This window comes from Rattus norvegicus, chromosome 4, assembly GCF_036323735.1.
Source record: "Rattus norvegicus strain BN/NHsdMcwi chromosome 4, GRCr8, whole genome shotgun sequence".
NCBI classification, from domain to species: domain Eukaryota; kingdom Metazoa; phylum Chordata; class Mammalia; order Rodentia; family Muridae; genus Rattus; species Rattus norvegicus.
The window spans coordinates 70,407,321-70,432,057 of record NC_086022.1 but is presented as its reverse complement, the minus strand read 5'-3'; the positions used below and the strand labels follow the sequence as shown (position 1 = coordinate 70,432,057).

General features: G+C 39.3%; 1 protein-coding gene across 7 annotated transcripts in view; it reads right to left on the bottom strand.

The window, feature by feature from the left end:
- Positions 1-23,795, bottom strand: part of Mgam (maltase-glucoamylase) — a 160,490-nt gene extending 136,695 nt beyond the window's left edge. For 3 of the 7 annotated variants that reach the window (XR_005503531.2, XM_063285350.1, XM_063285349.1), the window contains exons 1-4: positions 23,639-23,734; positions 11,400-11,523; positions 9,615-9,742; positions 996-1,113 (exon numbers count right to left, since the gene is read on the bottom strand). Coding sequence is in view for 6 of the 7 variants with exons in the window: in XM_063285350.1 (XP_063141420.1) it covers positions 996-1,113; positions 9,615-9,742; positions 11,400-11,523 (370 nt within the window). In the remaining variant the exon portion in view is untranslated. Of the gene's footprint in view, positions 1-995; positions 1,114-9,614; positions 9,743-11,316; positions 11,524-19,116; positions 19,213-23,638 lie in introns of those variants that run through there. The other 4 variants (NM_001427451.1, XM_039108642.1, XM_039108644.1 and 1 more) reach the window with 4 other exon arrangements.
- Positions 23,796-24,737: the final 942 nt, after the last annotated feature.

The following is a 24,737-nucleotide window of genomic DNA, read 5'->3' as shown; positions in this document are numbered from 1 at the left end:
ATTATTATTTTTTCTCAGTTATGTTCTCACTTCATTCCAGAGCATCCTGTACACTGAAGTCATGTCCTCAAATAAACAACAACTGAATATTGCAGCCTTGAAGAACCCACCTCTTCTTTACACTAGGGACGTCTCCACACTAGTACTCACTGCCACTCTCACCCCAGAAGGCTCATCATGGTGCTCTTTGCTTAGGGATAGGAAGAATATTAGCCCATGAAGACTGACATTAACTAGGTAACTTCTTAAGCATGCTTACAAAACTCTTTCCATTTCACAAAAACGACACCAGAATAGAGTCGTAAGGAGTCTTGGGGATTATTAACTTCAAATTCTAGACCTTAATAATAGTAAACTTGAGAACAAAAATGGTCATGATAATTACATGGAGTCATGAATGTATATAAAAATAAAGCCAGACCTCCACATACATGCTCCAGTTGTTTAGCTTGGAGTGTTTGTTGGACATCTAAACAATGGGAGAGGAGTATCTCTTACTCTTTAGCCTGCTAAGAGTCCTCTTTCCTCCTACTAGGTTGCCTTCTACAGCCTTGGTTTGTGCCTAGTCTTGTTGCATCTTGTTATGCCATGTGCAGTTGATATCACTGTGAGGCCTGTTCTTTTCTGAATGGAAGTAAAGAAACAGTGGATCTATCTGGGGGAGAGAGCAAATGGGGGAAGGGCTGGAAGGAGCTGAGGGAAGGGAGTCTGTGGTCAGGATGTATATTGTATGGGAGAAGAATAAAGAAAAAGAAAAAGAAATAAATCTTCATATACAAAGAAAATGAGATATACAAAGAAAAGGTGAAGTTGGAAACAGAAACAATCTCTGAATTCCTAAGGCAGAGGGTAATTGCTCCTTTATGCCAAATAGGATCTAATTACTGATAAGAGCAGTGCCTACCTTTGTCCCATAGGCAGTGTGACAGTGCTGCTGCAGATTTCCCCTAGGAAGGGGCCAAGCCTCCAGGTCTAGGGTTCTACAATTAGCATACCTGCAGTTGTGTTTGCAAGGTCACTCTCCATTTTGTAGCCATGATTTCTGGAAAAGTAGCAAGGAACACTGATGGATCCCTGAGGATCCCAGCAGCAGCCACGCTGGTCACATGTATCCTGAAACAGAGATTAGACTGATCAACTCCGTTTAGTAATAGGACATTACCTTTTAGGAAATACTAGTCAGTTCATCTGAGATTGTGATATCAACAACGTCATGTTTACAAATGAGACCCCAAGCAGAATACCAAGGGACAGAACTTCTACAACTTTTCTTGTCAGTGTTCTTACGAGATGGTATAAGAAACTCAAGGTATGTTTTATGCACAAAAGCAGTAAATATATTTTAAAATTCTAGCTACATCACTGGTATCCCAAAATATAAATGAAGACTCATGCATATTATCTTTGAATTGTAAGGATAACAAAATATAAAAAGACTGCAATCAACTCTCTTCAGACACTTTCAAATCAAACCAATTTTGATTTAACTTTATATACTGTTTATTTGTGTATGGGTAACAGCATTTGCTGTATATCTCTATGTATGAACTAAATAGACTCAACATACAAATGCAATAGCAGAAGTCCACATGTGAAGTCAAGACAAATAAGGTCTAAGGGTGTCCCCAGGTCTATCTTGTCTAAGGGTGTTTCCAATTCTGTCTTGTTGGAACTTTCAGAGGGACTAGGTGGAAAGGCCATAGTATATTTTTTAAGACTCAAAGAAGAAAGCTTTTAAATCTATATATTACACATCTGTATGTATGTGTGTATATATGTATGTATGTACTATGTATGCACATATATATACATATACATATATATATATTCCACATGTGACAAGTATCTCAACTCCCCACAAGACAGTAATCTTTCCTTAACAAACCAAATAGCATATAATTTTGCCTCAAGTAATGTACCTGCCTATACCATGGTTGATGTCTGAGTCAAGTGGAAGTCTCTTTCCTCATGTACCTAATTTAGGGGAAACACAGAGGGTAAACCCTAACAGTGCAAAAAATCTGTCCTTGTATGTGTGGGCTTGACACTAGTGCTTTGCAACTAATAGGAAACAGTGAAGTGATACTCCCTAGATTCTGTCTGTCCTACAGACAGAAGGTAGCTTTTGTCTTACAACTAATAGGAAACAGTTGTATAACACTTCCTACTTTTGCCTGTACTACAAACAGAGGTAGCTTTGGCTTTGCTCACTCTTTTTCAGTTTTTCCACTGGAGTCCCTGCTACAGGAAAAGCAATCTGTAATATCATAAAAGGAACCATGCATCAAGGAACTCAATGCAGGATTCTCAGCGTAACAACTCCATAGACAAAAGTCATGACAACAACCCACATGGTTAAGTTATAAGGGTCAACATGGTATCAGTAGACACTTTTAATGCAGCTTCTGAGAATCTCAAAGGTAGAGTTACCCAACCAAACCAAAGCCAGCCATATTTTCAATATAGAAACCATGAGAAAATACACCTTGTTCCATTAAGCCATTTCCTTTGAGGATAATTGTTCCATGGCAATAGATGACTGATATATCCCGTCACATTGCTTTACAGATATAGAACTCAAAGTCCACAGAGTGAAGTGTTACATATGTGAAATTCCTGCCAGAGATTTCTTAGCAATAGAGAAATGAAAGCCAAAACTCTCCATTTCATTTTTTCCCCATGTTCTGAGTATCACTAGATATGCGTTACTGAAAATATGTCAATATCCTGCAAATGGCAAGTAAAAAAAAAACTGGTGCTATAAACAAATGATTGCATTGAATCAAATAATTTTTATATGAATAGCCAATACAAGTTAAGTATTCCTTATCCAAAAGGCTTGGAACAAGAAATGGTTTGAATTTCAGATTCTTTTCTCACAATTTTGGATTATTTATATTTACATGATAAAATATTTTAAGGACAGAATGCTCTAAACACAAAGTTCATCGTGTTTAAATAATAATATACATAACCCGACAGTGAAAGACTTTTTGGATCCCTTTCCCTTTGTAGTACTGGTGTTGAACCTAGGACTTCTTGCAAGGTAGGCAAGCACTACGCTACCCAACCATAGCCCCAGCACTTGTAAAACACATTTACATCCCCCACCACCGCCATGAAACAATGTTTCATGACTTGCAGCATCATGTCAGTACTCAAAACCTTTTAGATTTTGGAGCATTCCAGGTCTTGGATCTCCGAAGTAGGAATGTCCAATCTGTTTTGAGAGTGAAAAAAAAAGATGCATCTCTTGCTGTGGGAGCAAATTTTACTGTGATATAAACTTGAACCAACAATTGCACTTCTGTTGTTTCCTTTCGAAACTCATTCAGATGAAACCTCAGATAAGAGGGAAAAAAGGAAAAGGTGCTGGGAAGGAGTAATGAGGATATAAAGTTTCTGTTTGTTGACTCAGAAACACCAGCTCCTCCAATGGAGCTGAGCAACAGTGAGAAATAAGAGGAGACGCAGGAGACATTGATAGGGAATGGTCTGAAGTGATGGGACACCTAGAGAAACAACTGCTGAAGGACGCTGTGACAACAGAACAGTGACGTGGAGGGAAGAAGGCTCACAGAAGGAAAGTAGACTTCGGATACATAATGCCAAGTTCAATGTGAGAATTAATGTTTAACAGATACTGCCCAAACAGTACAGAATGTGTAACTACTAATTCATCAGGGAACGAACAAATAACCAGGGTGAGGAAGAAATCTCTAGCCCCAGAGTAAGGAAAGGAAGAAGGCAGAGAGTAAAGCACAAACAGAAAGAAAAAAATCCCTAAGTAAAGCATTCATGACGAGCACCATGTAGCTTGAATACCTGGAGACCTCATGATGGGGGCTGACAGTGGGACTTGGTTGATAAAGTGCTTGCTTAGCATGCACAAAGCTTCAGTCCCTGGTGACTTCACACCCTAGGATCATAGTCCAGGAACAGTAATTTATGCTTACAATCCCAATACTAGGGTGGTGAATTAGAAAAATCAGAAAATCAAGGTCACCTTCATCTACAGTGACCTTAAGGCCATATGATGATGCATGTGTGAGACCCTGTCTCAAAAAATAAACAGATAAATGATGTTGAACGAAGACACAGATTCACAAAAAAAATGGATGTTGACCATTTTCTCTCCTATATGGATTTAATGAGGGAAAGGATGTAACAGTGAAAGGTGAAATCAGAAGGTCACAGAAGGAATCACGCTGAGCATATAATAGAGGGAGGGACCAAGAAAAGGCCACAGTGAAACCCAATGCTTCATACAATTAATGAGCTAAAGGGAGAAAGGTATCTAGTTACAGCCAAAGAAAAAAATCTGTAAAACAAAAACACACACCCTGTAGCAGATGCATCTAATATTTAAGCTCACAAACTCCCCAAATGTAAGTGAGAAGAATGGTGATTTAAGGGCAGCATTCAATGCATGTCTGACAAGGTCAAAACTCAACACAGCCTCACAGCTAATAGGAAGCCCTTTAGTCCACCAGAAAGATATCAGGGGTCAGATATGACACATACCCTCCCCAAAAAATAATCAAAATATGTGGGGAAAAAGGTCTTCATATCACAGAAATAAAATTGAGACAGTGCACAATGGATTGTTTCAAGTACACGCCCCTGAGTAATCGATAGAAAATATAGACCAAAAATATGCAAACTTTACTTTTTCTGTAATAGACATATATTCAGTCTCCTGTAGCCACAAATTTTCACATCCATGAATTTAACTAAACTTGGATCAAAATATTGTAAACAAGTGCATCTCTACCCAACACCATCTTTTTTCCTTATCATTATTATCTCCTAAGGCACGGAACATAACAAGTCTTTTTTTTTTTCGGAGCTGGGGACCGATCCCAGGGCCTTGCACTTCCTAGGCAAGCGCTCTACCACTGAGCTAAATCCCCAGCCCCGAACATAACAATTCTTTACCTAGCACTTCCATTAGAATAGGTCACTCGAACAATCTAAAAATAACTAGTAATATAAGTATAATAGTATAAAGGAAGACTTTATGGAGGTCTTTGTGAATGGCAAGCCATTTTACTCAAGGCATTCAGCCTCTGCAAGCTTTCAGTGCATGGGGATCTTGGTGGAGTATATTTAGGCTTTAGCTCCAACACACAGATGACTAAGCTGAACTCACAAGGTGAAGAAAAATCAAATCCTGGCCCTACTGTTTTAAAATAAAATCAAGCTCTACACTGTCCATCTCTTACTGGTCTTGACATTTAAGAGCAATAGAAGATGAGAAATGAAGAAGTATCTCATACCAAAAGTTGGTGAAAATAAAAGAGCGAAACTAGAGCCTAATACTGTTGATATAGCTATAAACCAGTGGATGCTGCTCATCCCACTGAGTCTGGCTGGCTCATGAGAGATTTGGTCAACAGACTGCATGATGCCGCTTCTGAGCCTGGCTGGTAAGAGGATAGGCAGACTGGCCCCAATCTTTTGCAGCCCTGAGCTGTCAGGAAAGGAATTCAATTGCCCTGGCCAATGAAGAGTCTCTGGTCTCTTAAAGAGTTTCTGAGAGCCTTCACAAAAGGAAAAAATTGCCCAAGTAGAAACATCTTCTCAGATATTTTGGCCAAGGTGACAGAAACATGAATGAATTCATCTTGAATCTCTCCATCATGATAGATGAGCCATCAGGTGAATTCTGTAACAAACCTGCAGCCAACAGCATTCAACATGAAAAAGATCAAGTCAAGCCTGATATAGATCTCAACTTCATAAAATCATGACCGGCAATACAGTAATTTTAATTTTGTACCACTAAGTTGGGGGTAGTTACTTTGTCACAAATATATGGGGAGATGGGCCACTGAATAAGAAGATTTACTGTACAAACACAAGGAATCCAAATCCCCCAAACCCACAGAATAACCCAGGCATAGCCACATATACCTAAGGTTCCCAAGCTAGTTTCAGGTTTAATGAAAGAACACGTCTCAAGAGTTCAGGGATTTTCAGTGTAATGTTAAGAGCAGGGACCCCTAATCAGTAATCAAACATTGATGTCTTCACCTTGTGAATGGGATTCAATGCCTTTTCCCTTCTCCCACTGTGAGAATGTAGCAAGAGAGCCTACATCACCGTGACTATGAACTTCCCAGCATCTAGAAATATGAGAAGTAAATTTCTGTTCTTTACAAGTTACCCAGACTTGGGTATTCAGTTACAGCAACACAAACAGTGTTAAGATAGTAATATGTAGTCAAGCCCAGAGAGTGTAGGTTACATGATAAGCAATAGGCTAACAGTCACCCAGCACTTCTCAGAATCGTGATGTCATTGAGCTAAGAGTATATAGCAGCCCAAGACTCACTCATGTCAGTGCTCCAAATTAAAACACTCTTCTTGTTTCTTGGGCTCTCTATGAGAGAAGTGTCCTATTTTCAAGTAAAAACAGGAATTTTTAAAAGATTCTAATTAACATCTACTCACAAAATCAGTCCTGGTCATTTGTATGTGCAGCAACTTTGTAAAAATTAAAAATAAATGAAGTCAATTTTTACCTAACAAGATGGCTTTACAGGTAAAAGTGCTTGTTGCCAAGCCTGACGACCTGATTTCAATCCTTAGGATACACATGATGGAAGGAGAGAACACATAAATTGTCCTTTGACTTCCACATGCGTACAGAGATATGTGAACACACAGCATATACACACATAAATAGGTATACAATAAAATAAATAAAATTAACCTTGAATCATGGGGAAATGTTGATTATATAGTTTCATAACGTTTCATTTTGAGTAAGGTTTTAAAAGTTAACATGATTGCTTTGTTCCATGTCAAGGTAAAATCTAACAGTAGAATTGTAAAGAAATAAACCTTCTCAGCCATTCCATGATCCAGTCCTTCAAGTCTCCAAATCAGATTACAAGTTATTTTCAGAGAACATTTCCCATGACCATTGAGATTATAACTGTAAAGTTTTTAATCAATACAGGGTGGAGAAAAGTGGTGGGGGCGGGTGATGAGAGAGGACATAAATTTGGGAGGAGACATATGAGGAGATCTGAAAGGGGTTGAAAGGGAAAGTAAGTGTGACTAAAATTATACATGTATGAAATTCTCAACAGAGAATACATCTTTAAAATGTTCTTAAACACAGAATGTAATACTGTTAAAAAGCACTGCTTAATGAATATGTTTATCTGAACACACACTGCCTCATTGACTGATAACTTGAAACAGTAGACAAAGAAATGTGAAGCCTTCCAGGCACAGTTCTTCAAAGGAGAGCCAGGATGAGAATCGAGGCAGAAGCTCTGCCTCTCTGATGTGCTCAGGTCCCGTATCTAAACATTGCATAACTTCAAGTTTATTTGTAGGACTTCGTAGCTCTCCCTAGAACCATCTGATGACTATGCTGGGGTGCTACATAAACCCAGAGTAATTTTTAAGTGGAAGCTCATAATTATATGAGCAAAAACTTTGCTGATAAATCATAAAACTTGATCACTTAAATACATTGGTAAGAAACTGGAATGCCAGCAACAAACCACTGAACTGAGAATAGGACCCCCGTTGAAGGAATCAGAGAAAGAACTGGAAGAGCTTGAAGGGGCTCGAGACCCCATATGTACAACAATGCCAAGCAACCAGAGCTTCCAGGGACTAAGCCACTACCTAAAGACTATACATGGACTGACCCTGGACTCTGACCTCATAGGTAGCAATGAATATCCTAGTAAGAGCACCAGTGGAAGGGGAAGCCCTGGGTCCTGCTAAGACTGAACCCCCAGTGAACTAGACTATGGGGGGAGGGCGGCAATGGGGGGAGGATGGGGAGGGGAACACCCATAAAGAAGGGGGATGTTGGCCCAGAAACCGGGAAAGGGAATAACACTCGAAATGTAAATAAGAAATACTTAAGTTAATAAAAAAAGTAATAAAAAATAAATAAATAAATAAATAATAAATGAATTTTGTTAATAAACTATCTTTCATTAGGAATACATAAATTAAATCTGTATTATATACAAAAAAAGAAACTGGAATTTGAAACAGGACATCATAAGCCAAATTCAGAATTGATAAATAACTTGCAATGTGTGTATTCTATAAAAGAAAATAGCATTTTCAAATATTAAAAGTTAGCCTTTCTAATATCATAAGAATTATCATGACTGTTTATGGAAAATATGTCAACAGCTTTCACATTAATTGACTATCATAGTGGTTAAAAGGGTGGAAGATTGTGTTAAGGGTGTAAACTTGTTCTCCCTTGTAATCACAAAAACACCTAACCCTGAAAACTTTAAATGTTTAAAAGTATTATCTAATATCCTTTTCCTGAGCTAAGTAGCTGGACTTTAATTATACATTTCTGTTCTCTGCCATCAGTGAAATGTGGGATTGGCAATAAAAGCCTACATCAAGAAGGAGGGTAACAGTGCCCTACTTATAAATGATGGGAGTAAAATCCATATTAAAAGCTGTCCCTAAAATCATGGATCACAGAAGTGTAAGAAGGCTAAGCAGTCTGGAGTAATAGAACAGACTATAGAAACTTTACCCCATATACAGACTGAATGGCTAAAAGTACAGTAGGGCACATGCACAGAGCAGTTTTGGTGTATATGTAAGTAGACTGAGAAGAAATTGAAATCTCAGAAATTAGAGGAGGTCTCTGGAGGGCCAATGGCGATTGATGCTGGGAATGAAAATTCAGTAATAAAGGAACATAGCCATAAATTGACTCATCGTGACATTTTGCTAATCTCATAGATGAGTGTCTTGCTCAGCCATCCCCAGAGATGCACACGCAACACAGTGAGTACAGAGAAGCTACCACATGTGTCCAAGAAGCACGTGCAGCTGGGATCCACTCTCCATTTAATGCTAATCTGTGGTTTCACGTGAGCGGACTTCACTCAGAAGTTGGCACTCTGTTTCCACCTAGATATTTTGATTTGCTAAATGCGAATGGCCAGTCTCACGCAATGACTTTATAATCATAATACTCTTGGATATGCATAAGCTGGTTACCTAGAAACGCTGTAATAAAGTGCCATGTCCCTGTAAGTTCTTTACTCTGGCATTAATTACCTTCTTCCTTCCAAAGTATTAACTCTTGAAACTTTGTCCTTAGGCTAAATCAGGCTTTGTGCACATGCATGATACTTTATTGTAGATCCCAGATAACCTTTTGAAATGGCATGTTGCCAGCAACAAGAAAGGCAAGGAGAGAGTTGAGGACTGCAATCATGGGACTGTAGCCCCATGAAAGAGAAATACACTTCCACTAAATCTAAAACCTTACACTAAAATATGCTCATTGTTTATCTAAAATTCTGATATAACTTGCTAAACCTGGCAACCCAAGGGTATGGTCTAGCTCTTCCTCCTTGACCTTGACCTTGACCCTACAAACATGAGTACAGGTTAAGATTACGCGAGCTACATATCAAAGCTGTCATACACACAACTTTCTATGAAATGGGGCAGGGGGGTGAAGTCAATAGGAAGAAGATGAGGAGAAGAAAAATGAGGAGAGGAGAAAAAGAAGGAGAAAAGCAAAGAGAAGGAAGATGAGAATAATTTCACCATGACATGAATTCGTTAATGCAAACAAGATGCAGGACACAAACCTTATTAGATGACTGGTCAGGGATGCAATTTATCCGTTCCGCCTCACTTAGCACTGGGCATTCGGGAAAGTTAAGAGTGGTCCTGGTGAGTGTAGTGTCTGGAGTGCCAGTTGTTTCAGCGTCCACAGCTATCATATCACAAGAGTAGACAAAAATAAGTTAGAATTGTGCCCACAGGATTCAACAGGGTCAGGTCCTCAGCACTTCCAACTCTGTTAGCTCCTGGACTGGCTGTGCTCTCATTCAATGTGCTTAAAATCCTGCAGCTTTACTTTGTAACACCTTGTTTTGTTCTTGCTAACTGTGTTGACCTCTGTGTATTCCCACATCGTCTCCTTCTTTGTTGCAATATGGTCCATACGAGAAGAGGACTCCATCAGATGCTTGCAAAACTAGACATCAACTTCCCTTTAAGCCAGGTGAGTAAACCATACCCTGTTGGTCAAATCAGGTCAAAACGTGTGTCTAAAAATGAAGTACTCCTGAAACATAAATGTACTCATTTATTGATAACTACTTTATGCTGCAATGGCAATAGTACGCATGGTAAGAGAAACCAAATGACTCATACAATCAAAAGACTGAAGGTCAGAGGACAGAATGACCTCTCTCCATTATTCGGCTTCCAGAGACTGACCTCAGATCATCAAGCTTGGCAGCAAGTCCGTTACTACCAAACTATCATCTCACTAGCCCTGACCATCTAATACCTATTCTCTGAGGACCCATGCTGGAGGTACACACAGAGAAGGCACTAACAATGCCATCTTAATCACAGCAACTTCAATTCTGTTTTTTCAGGTGATTCCCTAGTCCCTTTAGAACACATCCAAGTGGTGGTATATTTCTCTGTAAATATAAACTCCAAAATGAAAAAAGTCATAAAGGGATACACAAGTCTAGAACTACCCCATGGCTACAAAACTCCAATTTCTAATTTAAAGATCAGTAAAATATAAAAGGTATTCCCATTGCACTCTGAAATGGGAAAGGAGTTTTACTTAAGATATGGACTTAATAAACAAAGACATTATAAGAAGAAAATGTTTTTTCTAATTGTTCTCCTTTGTATTGAGGTTTTTGTTTCAAATACGATAAATGAAATTGCGTTTGTGCCAGCATCTGCATAAGGCCTTAGCTCCCTCTTCAGGTTTACACAACTTTAAAGGTTAAATGGTTTTTAAGACCCTCATTTTCTGCAAAAAGCAGGGAATGATGTAGCTGGGAGCTGAATAGAAAGGACAAAAATGGTTTGGCTGTAGTCAGAGGCTGGCGCTTCATTGCCTAGTTCCCACGAGAAGTAATTCTTGTGTGGGGCAGATAGGAAGGCCTGGATCATTCAGAGCGTTCTTGCCCTTATTTTGAAACATATCAGCTCAAAAAACAGTTAAGAAAAATAACACAAATAGGTTATTCAGAAACCAATTTTGCACCTTAAATAGTTAAGCTGACATCCAGTAAATATACATATTTCCTTTTACACAGCGCATTGTTCATTATCTATATTCACAGAATTATGACTATCTTTATAACATTCAGCAAATATATTTCAGAGATTGCAGAGCTGGATGCAAGGCAATAACTAAAAATGGAGATGAAGGTTTCAGAATGCAAACCCACTGTCTATTGACCTGCCACGGTTTGTAGATATTCAGTAAGAGATGTACAGTCTGCATGCGTTCACATTCACATTCATACATACATGAAGCCATATAAAAGTGTGCCGTCTCTACCATGGGTGGTGAGTTTGCTCTGGCATGGGAGGGACTCAGAGTGACTTGTTACCATTTGGTTCCGTGGAGTTGGCTAAGAGCACAATTAGAACCACCGCGACGATGAACAGTATAAGCAGCAGAACAATGAGCACAAGCTCCAGGGTGCTGAACTTCTTAAACCTTCGTCTTGCCATCTGAAGAGACAGAAAGCGGTTTCAGAATTAAAAGGCATTGAATTGTGGCTAGTACAGTTTGGACGCCAAAGCTCAACTGGGTGCCAAACCTTCCACCTGAATTTCCAAAACCCACCAGTTACTGACATTTCCTACTGAGCCATCACCCTGTCCCTGCATTGTTAGGGGGCCAATTTCAAATTTCATACATCTTCTTTTGAAAGGATTAAAATGTATTTTCAAGACGCAAGAAACTTTACAAAACAACCAGCAAAAGCACCATCGTGACCTACATGGTTTTACAGAAGTTCCTCATTGTTCCCAAACACCTAGCCAGCATTAAAATCCACCGTTTAGAAACTTTTCAAATGACTTTTATAATTTTTAGAGTAGACTTCATAGATGTTGATAGCATAGACAAACAAAGATGAAAGTAAGGTGTGTGTATTATAATTAGTTTATGTCTGAGTCCCTTCTCATCCAAAGGGCCTATTCTGTAGACATTACACATACTCTGGATGTCATTGATTACATTCTCATAACGTTAGAGTGTTTCTCTTATAGCTAAGGTTAGTTATTAGGATCCAGAATTTTCCTACATGTATTTTGATGGTTTTACAGCAAAGGATTATAGATGGTAGGGCATCTTCATCAGGAAACATAAAATCTCCTATTCTTTCTTGTGGTGTTTCAGCCACTGGCACTTCCCAGATTTATTATCCCATCTGGATTTATGTAATAGCAGCACTGTGATTCTTTAATCCTTTAATTGTTAGAGGAAATACTTCTGTACACAAAAAATAATGCCTTTATCTACTATTAAAGGCATGCAGTTTCCAGAGGGAATTCAATGTTTAACTCCATTGTTTACTACTCGTCAAAATGCTTGTTTTCCTGGTATCTTTCAAAAGAGACTGAATTTAATCCGTTTCTACTCATTTTCATAAGTTGGCAGATTTAAGCACATTTAACTCCTACTAACACATTGATATCATTCATTCTCAGGTCTTCCTATCTTTGCTTAAAGGGAATCTCCCCAAAAGTTTCCAAGCCCTTAAGAACCTTTTATAGTATACTTCCTTTCTGACACAATATGATATCCCTGGTTCCTCTTACATTCTCCATGCCCTGGTCTGTAATTGCATATCTACAAGGATTCTGTTCTTCTTTAATGGTTTTAATATTTAGGAGAAATAGTGGCGATGAGAGTTAATGAAATACAGGCTTAATCATTTAGAATTCCAGAGCTTCATGCTTAGTTAATGGTTACTTTCTAAGGTGGCCTTCTATCCGTTAAGATGTGCGATTTTAATTTATTTTACATTTATTTTATTTTGTATGTGTAGCTGTTTAACTTGCATGCATATACATGCACCCCATGTGTGCCTGGTACCCATAAAAGTCAGAAGAGAGTTGCAGCTGCAGATCCTCTGGAACTGGAGTTAAGTGATAATTGTTTATAAGCCACCATGCGGGTGCCAGGAGTCTAACCCAGATCCTTTGCAAGAGCAACCATTGCTCTTAACTGCTGAGCCATTTCCTTAGCCCCCAGAAATTGCTATTTTAAAAATACTGAAATTATGCATTTACTTTTCATTATGATTTTATTGTACATACATCCTTCCTGTGATGCAACCTAGCACTCAGTGTCATGGTAGCAAGAGATGGTGTCCTGGAGGAAGAAATCATCATGGGGCTTTTGATCGGAAGCAAGGCTGCACTCTGTGAAGTTCTGTTCTTATCAGCATGCTCTAACGTTACCTTCTTATCTTCTAACTCTTTTATCACCCTGCTCACTCAAGGCTACCTTCCTCCTCACCCCACCCACTACTTTTCAGGCTTGCTTATAACCTATGCACTGTCTACTCAAAGAGCATTTGTCCTAACTTGTTCCCTCAGACCTCTGATATTTAGTTCCGATATCTTCATTTTCTCATCTATCAGTGTGTACTCATATATCCTCTCCTGAGAAGCATTCCACAGTTGTCTGCCCAGAGATTAGATGACAAGAGAAGTGACTTCTCATATATCCATAAGAGAACACGGTGAGCATAATTGACTCTTACTATACAAAAGGAAGTGGAGCTGAAAGACCTTCTTTCTGGACTACCTTGTGTTTTTCTAGAATCAAGTCCCTAACTCTAGAGTTCCTGGCTATTATCTACAATACCTCACATTAGCATAAGCTTTATAAGAAATTCCCCAAAAGTCTTTCTTGTAAAATTCTACCAAGGTTAATAATATTTCATAATTACTTTTATTACATTAACTAATAAGGCAAAAATTGGTCCTATGTTCACCGTTGGAGAAGAACTATTAGAATGACATTCCAAGTGACCATGGCTCTTTCTCTCTGGTGACTGCTTACGGCTGTGATGTGGGAAGTTGTTCTTTATGCTAGTATTTTAAACACTGTGTCACATGCTGTGTAAGAACATATCTACCGCCATCCATACCACAGACTCCATGATATCTTGGCAAAAAATTTAAAGTTAGACCCATAACCCAGGAGTTCAATTTGTGACAATTCATCCTATCAGTGCAATCATATATTTGAGAAACAATATATGCAACGATGTTTTTTTTCATCATGAAAACAATATAGTGCCCACAAGGAGGCCTCTGAGTGCATAAAACAATAAAAAGATAGAACACTAATTTGATGTCCCAAGGACATACACTTGGTTTCTGAGGAAAGAGATGGTCCAGTGTTCACAAAGATCTTGCTGTGGCAGAAAGAGATATCGCAAAAGAGAAGACAAGAAGCCGCCAGGGGAGAACTTTTGACATATTATATTCCTTGATCAGACGGGCCTGGTAGATAAGAAGCATCTAAACCAAATGGACAAGGCTAGGAGGATTGGAAGTTAAATGTGTAAAGTAAGAACTCTGAAACTTCTGATTGGTAAAGTTCTCAGCCAACGTTCTGTCAGGGCTACCTAAGAGCTTGAGTCAGGAACGAAATCAGAAGTGCGTTAGTCACTATGTCCCAGAACAACAACAAAAGCAAACAATAAACAAAACAAAGAACTTCACCTAAAAATTATAAGGTGGGAAAAGAGTAACAGAGACTTTTAGAGGCTTCAGAAAAATTAAAAAGTCAGTAGAAATTCTAAATCAAAACTGGCCGAAAGCTAAAGCCCAGCAAAGCTGAGCAGTTTCCATGGCCTCTCTACGGTTCCATGACTGGGGAAACAATGCAAGTGAAGAACCGGAACAGTAGAGAAGTTCCTCCCCAAGTGTCTGACTCTAAGAATAAAGGCAGCGCCTGAAGGAGAGAAGAGAAAGAAAACAAATGGGGGAGAATGAGAATGAAATGGAGGATGTATTCTAACTGCTTTCAGAAGCAGAAGGAAGAAAACTGAAGACGTTCTAAAGAAACAAAAGCCATGAAGATGGGTGCACCCAACTGGAGTAGCATAGGAATCACCAAGAGACTATGGAAACAGTGCCAGAGTACGATGAATAATCAGTATGAGGAATGAATATGAGAAAACTGGAGGTGAGCAGAAAGTTCCCAGTCCATGCAAAAAAAAAAAAAAAAAAAACTACACTTTCCCTAAATGCCGTAAAGGTACTGCTAGATTACCACTACCTGTGGCTCCCACTGAAGACCTGGGAGAGCAGAATAATAAGCATAGCTACTGGTGGCTTTAGAGTCCGTAAAGCAGATCCGCGGACCTTCATGACATTTGGGATGACATGATTATTGCAATGGGAGAAGCATTAAAATTATGATTCCCACAGACAACACTGCAAAGGGGAAGATCTGGGTTCACTTTAATCTGCCTTGAGAGGCAATGCAAACAAACAGAAGCCTGCTACTTTTGTCTGTATTCTCTAACTTCTTCCTCTCATGCTTTAATGCTGGCCCTATAAATTCTGTAACCCTCTGCTTCACCCCAGGTATCGTAAATTCCATAATACTTCCCCATCTCCTCAGCCTATGAGCTTTGACTTACAGAAAATAATATTTTTGTCTACAAATATACAAAGAAATAGAGACTGTAGGTTTGACTTTTCAGAGAACAAGATGAGAGGCAGCACTCTATGAGGAAAGGCCCTCTAACTCTGAGATTTTCCTACCCTTTCCCTAAGCCTAAGCCTACCCACCTCTACAGGATGAAGTATTGAGACAGAGAAGTCTTCTCTGTTTTGTGTCTTTTAAAGCTAATCAAGAGATGATGACCTTTAGATTCTGGTAAAAGCAGCTCAGGTTGAATGGCCAAGAAGTTTATGTGATCATTTGTAAAATCTTGTGGTATGGACCTTTTTTTCCATACACTGGTTTCTTCAACTTATCTATCCACAGATTATTCTGATTTTAGTGTCTGTCTGTCTGTCTGTCTGTCTCTCTCTCTCTCTCTCTCTCTCTCTCTGTGTGTGTGTGTGTGTGTGTGTGTATGTGCGTGTGTTAGCTTAAAGTAACCACATATCGAGAGAACAAGCAGATGAATGTATCACTACTATAAAGTGGGAAGACAGAAGCCTTCAGTGACTTAAGGTGAAAGTCTCTTCAATTACACTGAAGAGGCAACTGAAGACCCTGCCTGTCACCTGTGAGGCCTGGGCTCCTTCACCAGAACCGCAAGATTTAAAACTTTGTTTAAGGATTAAAAAATAAAAAAGACTGGAACTTGAAAAAAAATGCTTTTAACAGCCACTACTTGGCAATCTGTCTTAATTCACTAAATATTCTTTTTTTGTTAAGTCAGCATATCATTGAAATTTTAATGCTAATAATAACTGTAGTTGACAGAGATCAAGAAAATGTGCTAAGAACTCTCCATGATTCTCATACAACTAGGATGAAAAGTACGCTTCATCAGATCATATTACCTGCCTGCCGCACAGCAGAAAAGAGGGGAGCAGGTACCTGCATGCTGCCCTTTCGACTGCACGGCCAGGCTTTTCAACTACACTCCGTATTCTATACTGCTGGGCCCACAGAACACGGGGTACAACTGTTTTGCTTTGAGGGTGATGGCAGTAGTATCATGTATCCTCTGGCTCACTAGCCACGGCTGGACTGCAGATCATAGCTGCCTATGCACGTCATACGTGCATCATTTTTTTTTAGTTCTCATAATCATTGTCCAGTAGGAATTATCTTCTCCATTTCACAAATAAATTAACTGAGATGTATAGAACATGGTAATCCAAAGCTCATCCCTTTAATAGAGCCAAGCGTCAACAGACAACCAGAAGCCAATTCCTAATGTGTGCCACAAAAGCAAATATATATATATATATATATATATATATATATATATATATATATCCATGAGAAATAAGTGTTTTTAAATTAAGAGGTAAGATACATGAGAGAAGTTTCTCTGTAAAGACAAGGCTCACAAAAGGAAACAAGTTTTTCTGTCATTTCTGTCTCCATGGCAGCTGAGACATTTGTATAAGCACCTATAAATATCAAATCACCTTGGGTTTAGGGACGACAGCATAGTCTCTATGACTGAAGAGAAAAAGGCTACTGATGTGCATTGTTCTCTGGTTTACCCATCGTAAGGTTATCAAAGCTATGGTTTTAAATGGGGGAAGGGAAATGTGCTTGCTTTTTATTTATTTATCACATTTATGTAGGCATTCTCCCTGGAGCCGGTTGTGCTCAGTGAGCAAAACCTAGAAATCCCTGCCATGGTGGCGCCTACATCCTTGTGAATAGAAAAGCAAGGCAACATACCAAATAAACCATACAGCAGGTTACACTACACAATCTTTGTGGGAAATCAAACAGGAGAGAGAGCAGAGGGACACAGGGGAAGAGATGTAATAAAAAGGCCAGTCAAGGAAAACCTAACAGAAAAGATAAGAATTTTTACAGCACGTATATCGTGTAGATCCAATAGAAGTTTTCCATTTTGAATGAATAGTTGCCACGTCTCATTTTATGGGCATCATTATAGCTATTTGGGCAAAGTAAATGACATGGAGGTCAAATTATGAAAATGGGCTTGTCGGTTAACGTGACAGAGTTGTATAACTCTCCTCTTCTCTGAAGGAAAGCCAGTGACAGATCCAAGCTGTTCTTTTAAAACTCATGTGATAACAGGTAAGAAATCCAGGGAAAAGCTTTATAGAGAACCAGAATGAGTCAGTTAGAGGGCTCCAACAAGCATGGCTATTTCACAGATGTGTTCAACAATATTTCACAAGTTCACCTGTGATCTCCTGGCTTCTTTGAGAATAGAAAGGGAAAAATTAGCTAAGTGAAGAAATCTAATTCTATTTGGGTGTGTGACTCAGGGGTGGAAGGAACACTTAACACGAGACCTTGGTTTTCCCAGCATTCCGTGAAGACGCTGTATCTTTCTGTTATTTCGATCCAGGGTACACAAGGCTTCCTCTTCCTTAGCACCCCCACCATTATGGTCTGAACCAAGTTTTCATGGAAATTTCTTCTTCTAGGTCCCTCTCATTCTTAGTGTTCCACACTTTGGAAGGAACACTGTGTGATGTAACTCAGTAGCTCGTTAAAACTTCAGTGTGTGGGAATGACTGTTTAAAACCAGGGGTATCCGTATGAGTGAAAGGTGATGGGCTTTCTTAAATGCAGGACACTGGAGAAAATGTCATTCCACATCCTTCAGGCACTTTTCCCAGAGCAGCAGACCAAGAACCACTCCCTGTAGCACCCAACATCCTCACTTCCCATAAGTGCCCTCTGTCCTGTACTGTGACGCCAGAACAACGGTTAGAGAGCAGGAGTTCCCTGGGCACACCAGAACCTCTGTTCACACTAGTATAAGGATCATACTGGCCGCTTGTCCAGTGAGTACACGAAGTTAGTCTCTTCTTTTTCCCAACGGTAACACCTTCCTCCTTCTGTGGCCAATCAGGAAAGAGGTGCTCACTGTCTAAACAAGCTCTAACAACTTGGTAACTATTAACTGTCACCAGGAAGAAGCCAGTAACAATCCCTTGCCTTCTTCTCTTTCCCTGGGCACTTTCCGTTCTGTGTCCAGTCTAAATATGCATGATTTCTTTGTGACTTCCCTCTAATTCCACCTGAGATCTCTAACTCCTACCTCACACGTGCCTCTGGATAGCATCATACATATAGTGACATCTCCTTGGCCTCTTCACTAAAACAACTCTGTGTATGATCAATAAAGCCACCAAACCCATAACCAATAGATCCTCCCTTGTCCTGACCCTAATTACCATTCCTCAGCCACAGCTCCACAGCCTTTCAGAAATGACTGTCCCCCAAAATTGCACTCTTGCCCCCATTTGTCCTCCTTTACTTCATCTCTTAAGTCATCTGAGGAATCTGAATTTCTGTCTGATATTTCACCCCAGATACTATTCTTCACACTTCAACACCATCATATACAAGTACAATCAGGATTAAAGACCCTGCATGGATCCAGAGGAATGCACACTTAAACACACATGAAACACAGGTTTACCCGGAGGAGAAAAAAAGTGAGTTAAATTTTAAGTGTGTGCTTGCAAAATGTGTGTGGTTTTTGGTTTTGTCCAAAGTATCAAAGGCCCTTTGACCAAAGAAAGTCGGCACAAATTCATGCCAACCTGTACACCCACACTTGCACACAAATCTGAAGCCACAAAGGAATATGCCGTTCATAGACAAACCTCATTGTCTGCTGCAGCTGCTCCCAGTGGCTCTGAAGAATGACCTAGCAATAAAGGCTGAACAGAGCAATTTGCAGAAAGCAATCCAAAGGCTGGTGACTGCTTTCTGGCCAATCAGGAAATTGTTAATGACTTTTGAATGCAAATCACAACCAAGCTTTCATTTCCAGGACCAGGACTGTTAGTTAATTAGTAATCAGTCTTTCTCTAAGGCAACCATTCTTAACCTGTGGGTGACAACTCCTTTGTGTTTGTGTGTGGGGGGGGGGGGTGACAGATTATCTTTTCATTGAGATCACCAAAGAGCATCAGAAAACACATATTTACATTACGATTCATAACAGTAGCAAAATTACAGTTATGAAGTAACAACAAAAAGAATTTTATGACTGGGTGTCACCACAACATGAGGAACTGTATTAAAAGATTGCAGCCTTAGCAATGTTGAGAACCACTGCTCTAAGGAGACCATCTCTAAGACCTTAGGGCAGAAAGTCATGGTCATGACCCATTTTCTTTCATCCATTGTGAGTTCATTTAACCCTCAGGACCTTTACAGTGTCTGTTAAAATAACACAGAGTTAACTAAATTTGTATGTCTATAAATTTAGAAGAGAAAGAAAAATAGCTGGTCTGGGATCCTAGAATAATTCTGGTCTTTCTCGGAGATTATTGCCTTCTCAGGAACTCATTGGCAATTACACAATCTGTTGATTTGTAATGGAAGAAAATTGTCTTGAAAATGTTATCAAAATGCTTTGATCTTAATACCATGAAAATGTCCTTAAGATTGTTTTTTTTGCTATGGAGACACTTTAGCAACTTCATATCTGGACATGCTTAGAGCTGTTTTCAAATGTATGGGTGAAATATACAAAAAAGTATACAAAGAAAACTACTTAGAATGAAATGGTTACTAGATCATTTTAATTGCAGTAACGATTTTAATTAATGTCATTTTGACTAATGGCATAACAGTAGGCATAGCAATTATTGATATTTCAAAGTAGTAATAAGTATCAACAATCTCTCAATATTAATCATATGAACTGATATAACCTCTTGGACCAAAGTCACAAATACTGCTTACTACTACTGTGGTTTGCAGCCAGACTTTGTACTGAAAAGAAATGCTAAATTCCAGTTAGGAATTAGCAAGGAGTATGTAATTATTTCCCTCTTCCAAGTTCACTGAGTTCTCTGGTTTATCTCTAAGGACTACAGGTGCAGAACCCTCCTTTATCACTGAGTATGTTCTCTCTAGGTAGGGCAGAGTCCTCCCCAATGACTGCCTCGCATGTAATCCATAAACCAGGGATAGCAGTCCTTGAAGAAATAAGAACAAAAAGCAAAGAGGTGTAGGAAAGCATTTATGACAATTTTGATGTTTATTGCCCTTAATAATTTTTAAATGTGGAATCTATTTTAACCCTGCTTTTAAATTTTATTCTCTAGTAATTTACTTTTAATTTTGTAAAGATCTCACTCTAGGATATACTGAAATTTTAACAGTTTAAAGTTGTTCTTTTACTAAGCACCATGTTAAAGGCCCTGCTTAATCACCATTGATCTGCTTCAATGGACCACTAAAGAGTCAGGCAACATTGAGACAGAAAAATCATGATTATGAGCTATATCTACAACCCAAACAAACAAATGTTACCATCTCTTGCCCTGGTCACATCATAACAGCCTGGAATGATCAAAATGGAATCTTTTGTCTTTTTAATAAACTCAGTTATCCTTAGGTTTCTCATATCACCATTTATCATGAAAATCTTGTCAGGAATCAACCTTCATCAGAAAACCAAAGGATCAACAGCTAATGAGCCTTCTATTCCAAAGACTTCAGGAGACAGAGCTACATAAACACAAGGATCTACACAGTGATTCCTTTAACTACTGACCATTCTTGTGATTCCTTTAACTACTGACCATTCTTATGCCTGGAAAGTGTGGCCTACACAATTGTCTCCCTAAGTATCATCCTCTCTCACACTGGGAGTGCTTTAATCCACAATGGTCCCTTTGACCATTGCCACTCTCATCCTTCAAGAGAACCATATTTACTGCGTAACATACTCTATGCTCTGAATGTCCCACCCAAATTCATTCCACTTAGAACACAATTACTGGGGAGTGGAATGGAGGCCAGAGTAATATCCCAGTAACATTATAAAAATATAGGCTCCTCCTATTATAAATGAGGAAAACAAGGTCCAAGAATGCTGTGAGGCTTATTTTGCTGCTAACCAAAAAAAGTCTAGATCTGAGTTCAAAGTCCAGGTCTGGTTGCTAAAGCAGGAGTTTAGGTACGTCGGCTTCCCTAACTTAGATGATGATAAAAGTGGTACCTAGCCAAAAACTTACAAAATAAAGCAATGTAGGTAGAAGTTGATGTCACAATTATCCTGAGACTGATGCACTGCTAGGATGTAGGCTTCTTCTTTGACTGTGTCAACCTCTCTGTCAAGCATAACTCACCAATAAAAACATGAAACATCTGTTTCACACAAGGCCTACACTAAATATTGGCACGTGTGACCTTGCCTGACTATAGTAATAGTAAGATTTAGAAAGTTCTGCTCCAAGTCCTTAATTTAAAAGACAACTCAGGCAAGTCTGAGGTACAAGCACTAAGATGTTTTGAGTAGTTTACTTCTGAGTGACATGGTCTTCCCTTGGCCTTAGAGATGTGTTGAAAGCATGAAGATCTTTAAGTGTAAGGAATATGTAACAGGATAGGAATATGTAACAAGATAGGAATATGTATCAGGAAATTTTCTCTACCCCTTCAGTCACCACTCTTTGAGTGGTTCTCAGGTTCCAATGTCTAAATCAAGCATTAGGCCCTTGGCTATTCTCCACTTGCAGTGACAGGCGCTATAGTAATAACCCACTTCTCTACACAGTGCAATTCAATGTATAGCTTTTGTGTACTGTAAATGAGGCACCCTCAGAATTCAACACTGACGAAGGGATCCCTATGGACTGTATTATACTTAATGACTCAAGTACTTTCTTTACTTCTTCCTCAGACTATACTCTGAAGTGGGTACCATTATCCCTCAAGATGAGAAACTGGAAGCACCAACAAAAACTTGCCCAACCATATAACATGACTTTTTGGGGTTTAACTCAAAATGACCTCTCCCTCTCCCATGGTTCCCAGTAGTGCAAATATATCTGGATGAGGAACCCTGGAAAATGCACAAGGTATGTCAATGTTAATGTCAAAGGCTATGAGAAAGAAATGAGAGGGTTCATGGGACCATTTAACATAATCATACGTCATGGCAAGCACGTGTTTCTTATTGCTTTTCTCATATCTCCTTTTCCTCAAGGATTTCCTTCAGTGCATAGCAGATCCCTAGGTACCCATTGAGGCTCTGTTAGCTGAGTTTCTTCCAACTTGCCATCACAGACAAAGCCCTAAGAGGGCTTAATCTGAGTAGAGCCCAGAGAGCTAGGGAAGCCCAGTCTGTATTCTTTCTCCTCCTTGCAGTCTCTTGTGCACTCTCCCTTCCTAGATAAAGCCATTTTATAAACAGTCTTCTCTCAGTATACATTCTACCGTCCATGGGCTGAGGGTGACTGACACATCTAAAGGCATCCCTTCAGTCTGAAGCTCGAGTGGAGCATTTAAATGAAAACAAAGCATTTTTAGATCAGTAATGCAGTACTCCATCACTGAATGACTGTTTAGAAGCCTCCAGTTGAAATGCAGTGTCATAAAAAGCATGGAATTTTAAATGAAATGAGCCTGTACAAATGGTCGATATACTCTCTGCATATTTCAGTCACTCAGAGTTTCTGAAACTCAATGTTCTCACCTATAAACAATGGATTATAATATAAGCACATTTTTAACCAAACCTAAGATAATTAGTAGCTGACCTAGAATGTCAATTTTCCAGCCCCCTTTTATTGTTTGTTGTTGATGCTGCTGCTGTGAAAGTAAAATATCACTAAGCAATATCTAAGCTAAAGCTCTGCTAAGAACTGTTTTTCTCGAGTCTGCACACCCATAATTCCAGTACTAAGGAGGAAGAAGCAGGAGATTCAAGCCTGTGGCCAGCTAAGACTCTATAGTGAAACCCTGTCTCATGAACCTGATGACTGAGGGATCTAGCTCAGTAATAGAGTGCATAGGATCTGCATGGCCCTGGGTTCTAATCCCCTATATCTCATCATAGAGCTGCTTCTGCAATTTGTTAGCCTCCAAATAGCCCCCGCTAAACTGAGCCAAAAGAAAGGGATCTTTCCCATCACTGAAAACTGATGCGTGAAGGAGAATCTTTATATCACACACTAAACTGATTCTACAGGATGTTGGAAGAAAACTAAACCCAGGTACCATGTCCAACCCCCCCACAACACACACACACACACACACACACACACACACACACACACACACACTGCTCAAGCCCATTCCATCTTCTCTCTGCCTGCCTGTTGAAACAATTTCCCCACATACTTTACACTGTACCTCTTCCCTGAGGCTGAGATCTTTCCCTACCTTTGTTCCACATGGGAGCCGAGCCAGTCACATCACACACCACCTAGACAAGGAGAAAAGGAATTAAAGTGAGAAGCAGTCTTCTCTGCCCAGAAATGTTAGAGGAAGGTGAGGATATAAACAACACACAGAGAGGGTTGCAGAATTTCCTCGTGTTGTGAAATGCCTCCTGTTCCACCATTTTATACTGCCTTTGTCATTCCCCACCCCTGGGCACAGATAAGAGCATGTGCATGCAAGAACCAAGGAGAAAGGCATTAGTATAATACGTTAACTAATACTCACGTGTTCATAATAAAACTATACATCTGTACTCGACACCTTGAAGCTTTCTGGACATTTAATCTGCATCATCTTTTAGATAAGAACAGTCCCATGGGACAAGGCAGGTATTTTAACTCCCATCAATAAATGAGGAAATATGAAAAAGCATCTGCTAAAGGTCACTTGGTATCACACTGACTACCATGATTTTAATCTAGTAATCCAAGGTTCATAGAGTCTACAGTCAGTAAATCTAGAAAAAGTGCCTTTCAGATTAAAAGTTGGTCCTTGCTTTCAACAAATTCAACATTCATTTGTTACCAGGTTTCCAGAACAGAAACTCTTGAATTGTCAGTTATCAAGTTCTAGTGTCAATATCTGGAGATGGCTACCTCCCTCCAATTCAGATCTTATATGAAAACTCCCATCATTTTCTCTGTGGCTTCTTCACCCTACCGAGATGTCATCCTCCTCCCTGAGAACAGTCCATTCCTATGAGGGCAGTTCAACATAACCCTAACCTTATGATCACATCCCAAACAACCAGTACTGAACAGATAATTCAAACTTCCTAAGTGGATTCTCCACACAGACATTTGGATTGGAGATATGGAATATGCACTGCCTTGATGAGCAATAGGTCTGTAGATCGTGTCACACTGGTGAGAAACGGAAAGTAAAGAGTTTAACCAAGTACTTGCCTGTCCCGAAGAAAATTGAATAGATCTACAAAGAACAGCAAGACTAAGACAATTCAAAAATCTGCTGTGTCTAGCCAGAATACAGCAAATACAGAGGCGAATGCCAGCAGCAAACCACTGAACTGAGAATAGGA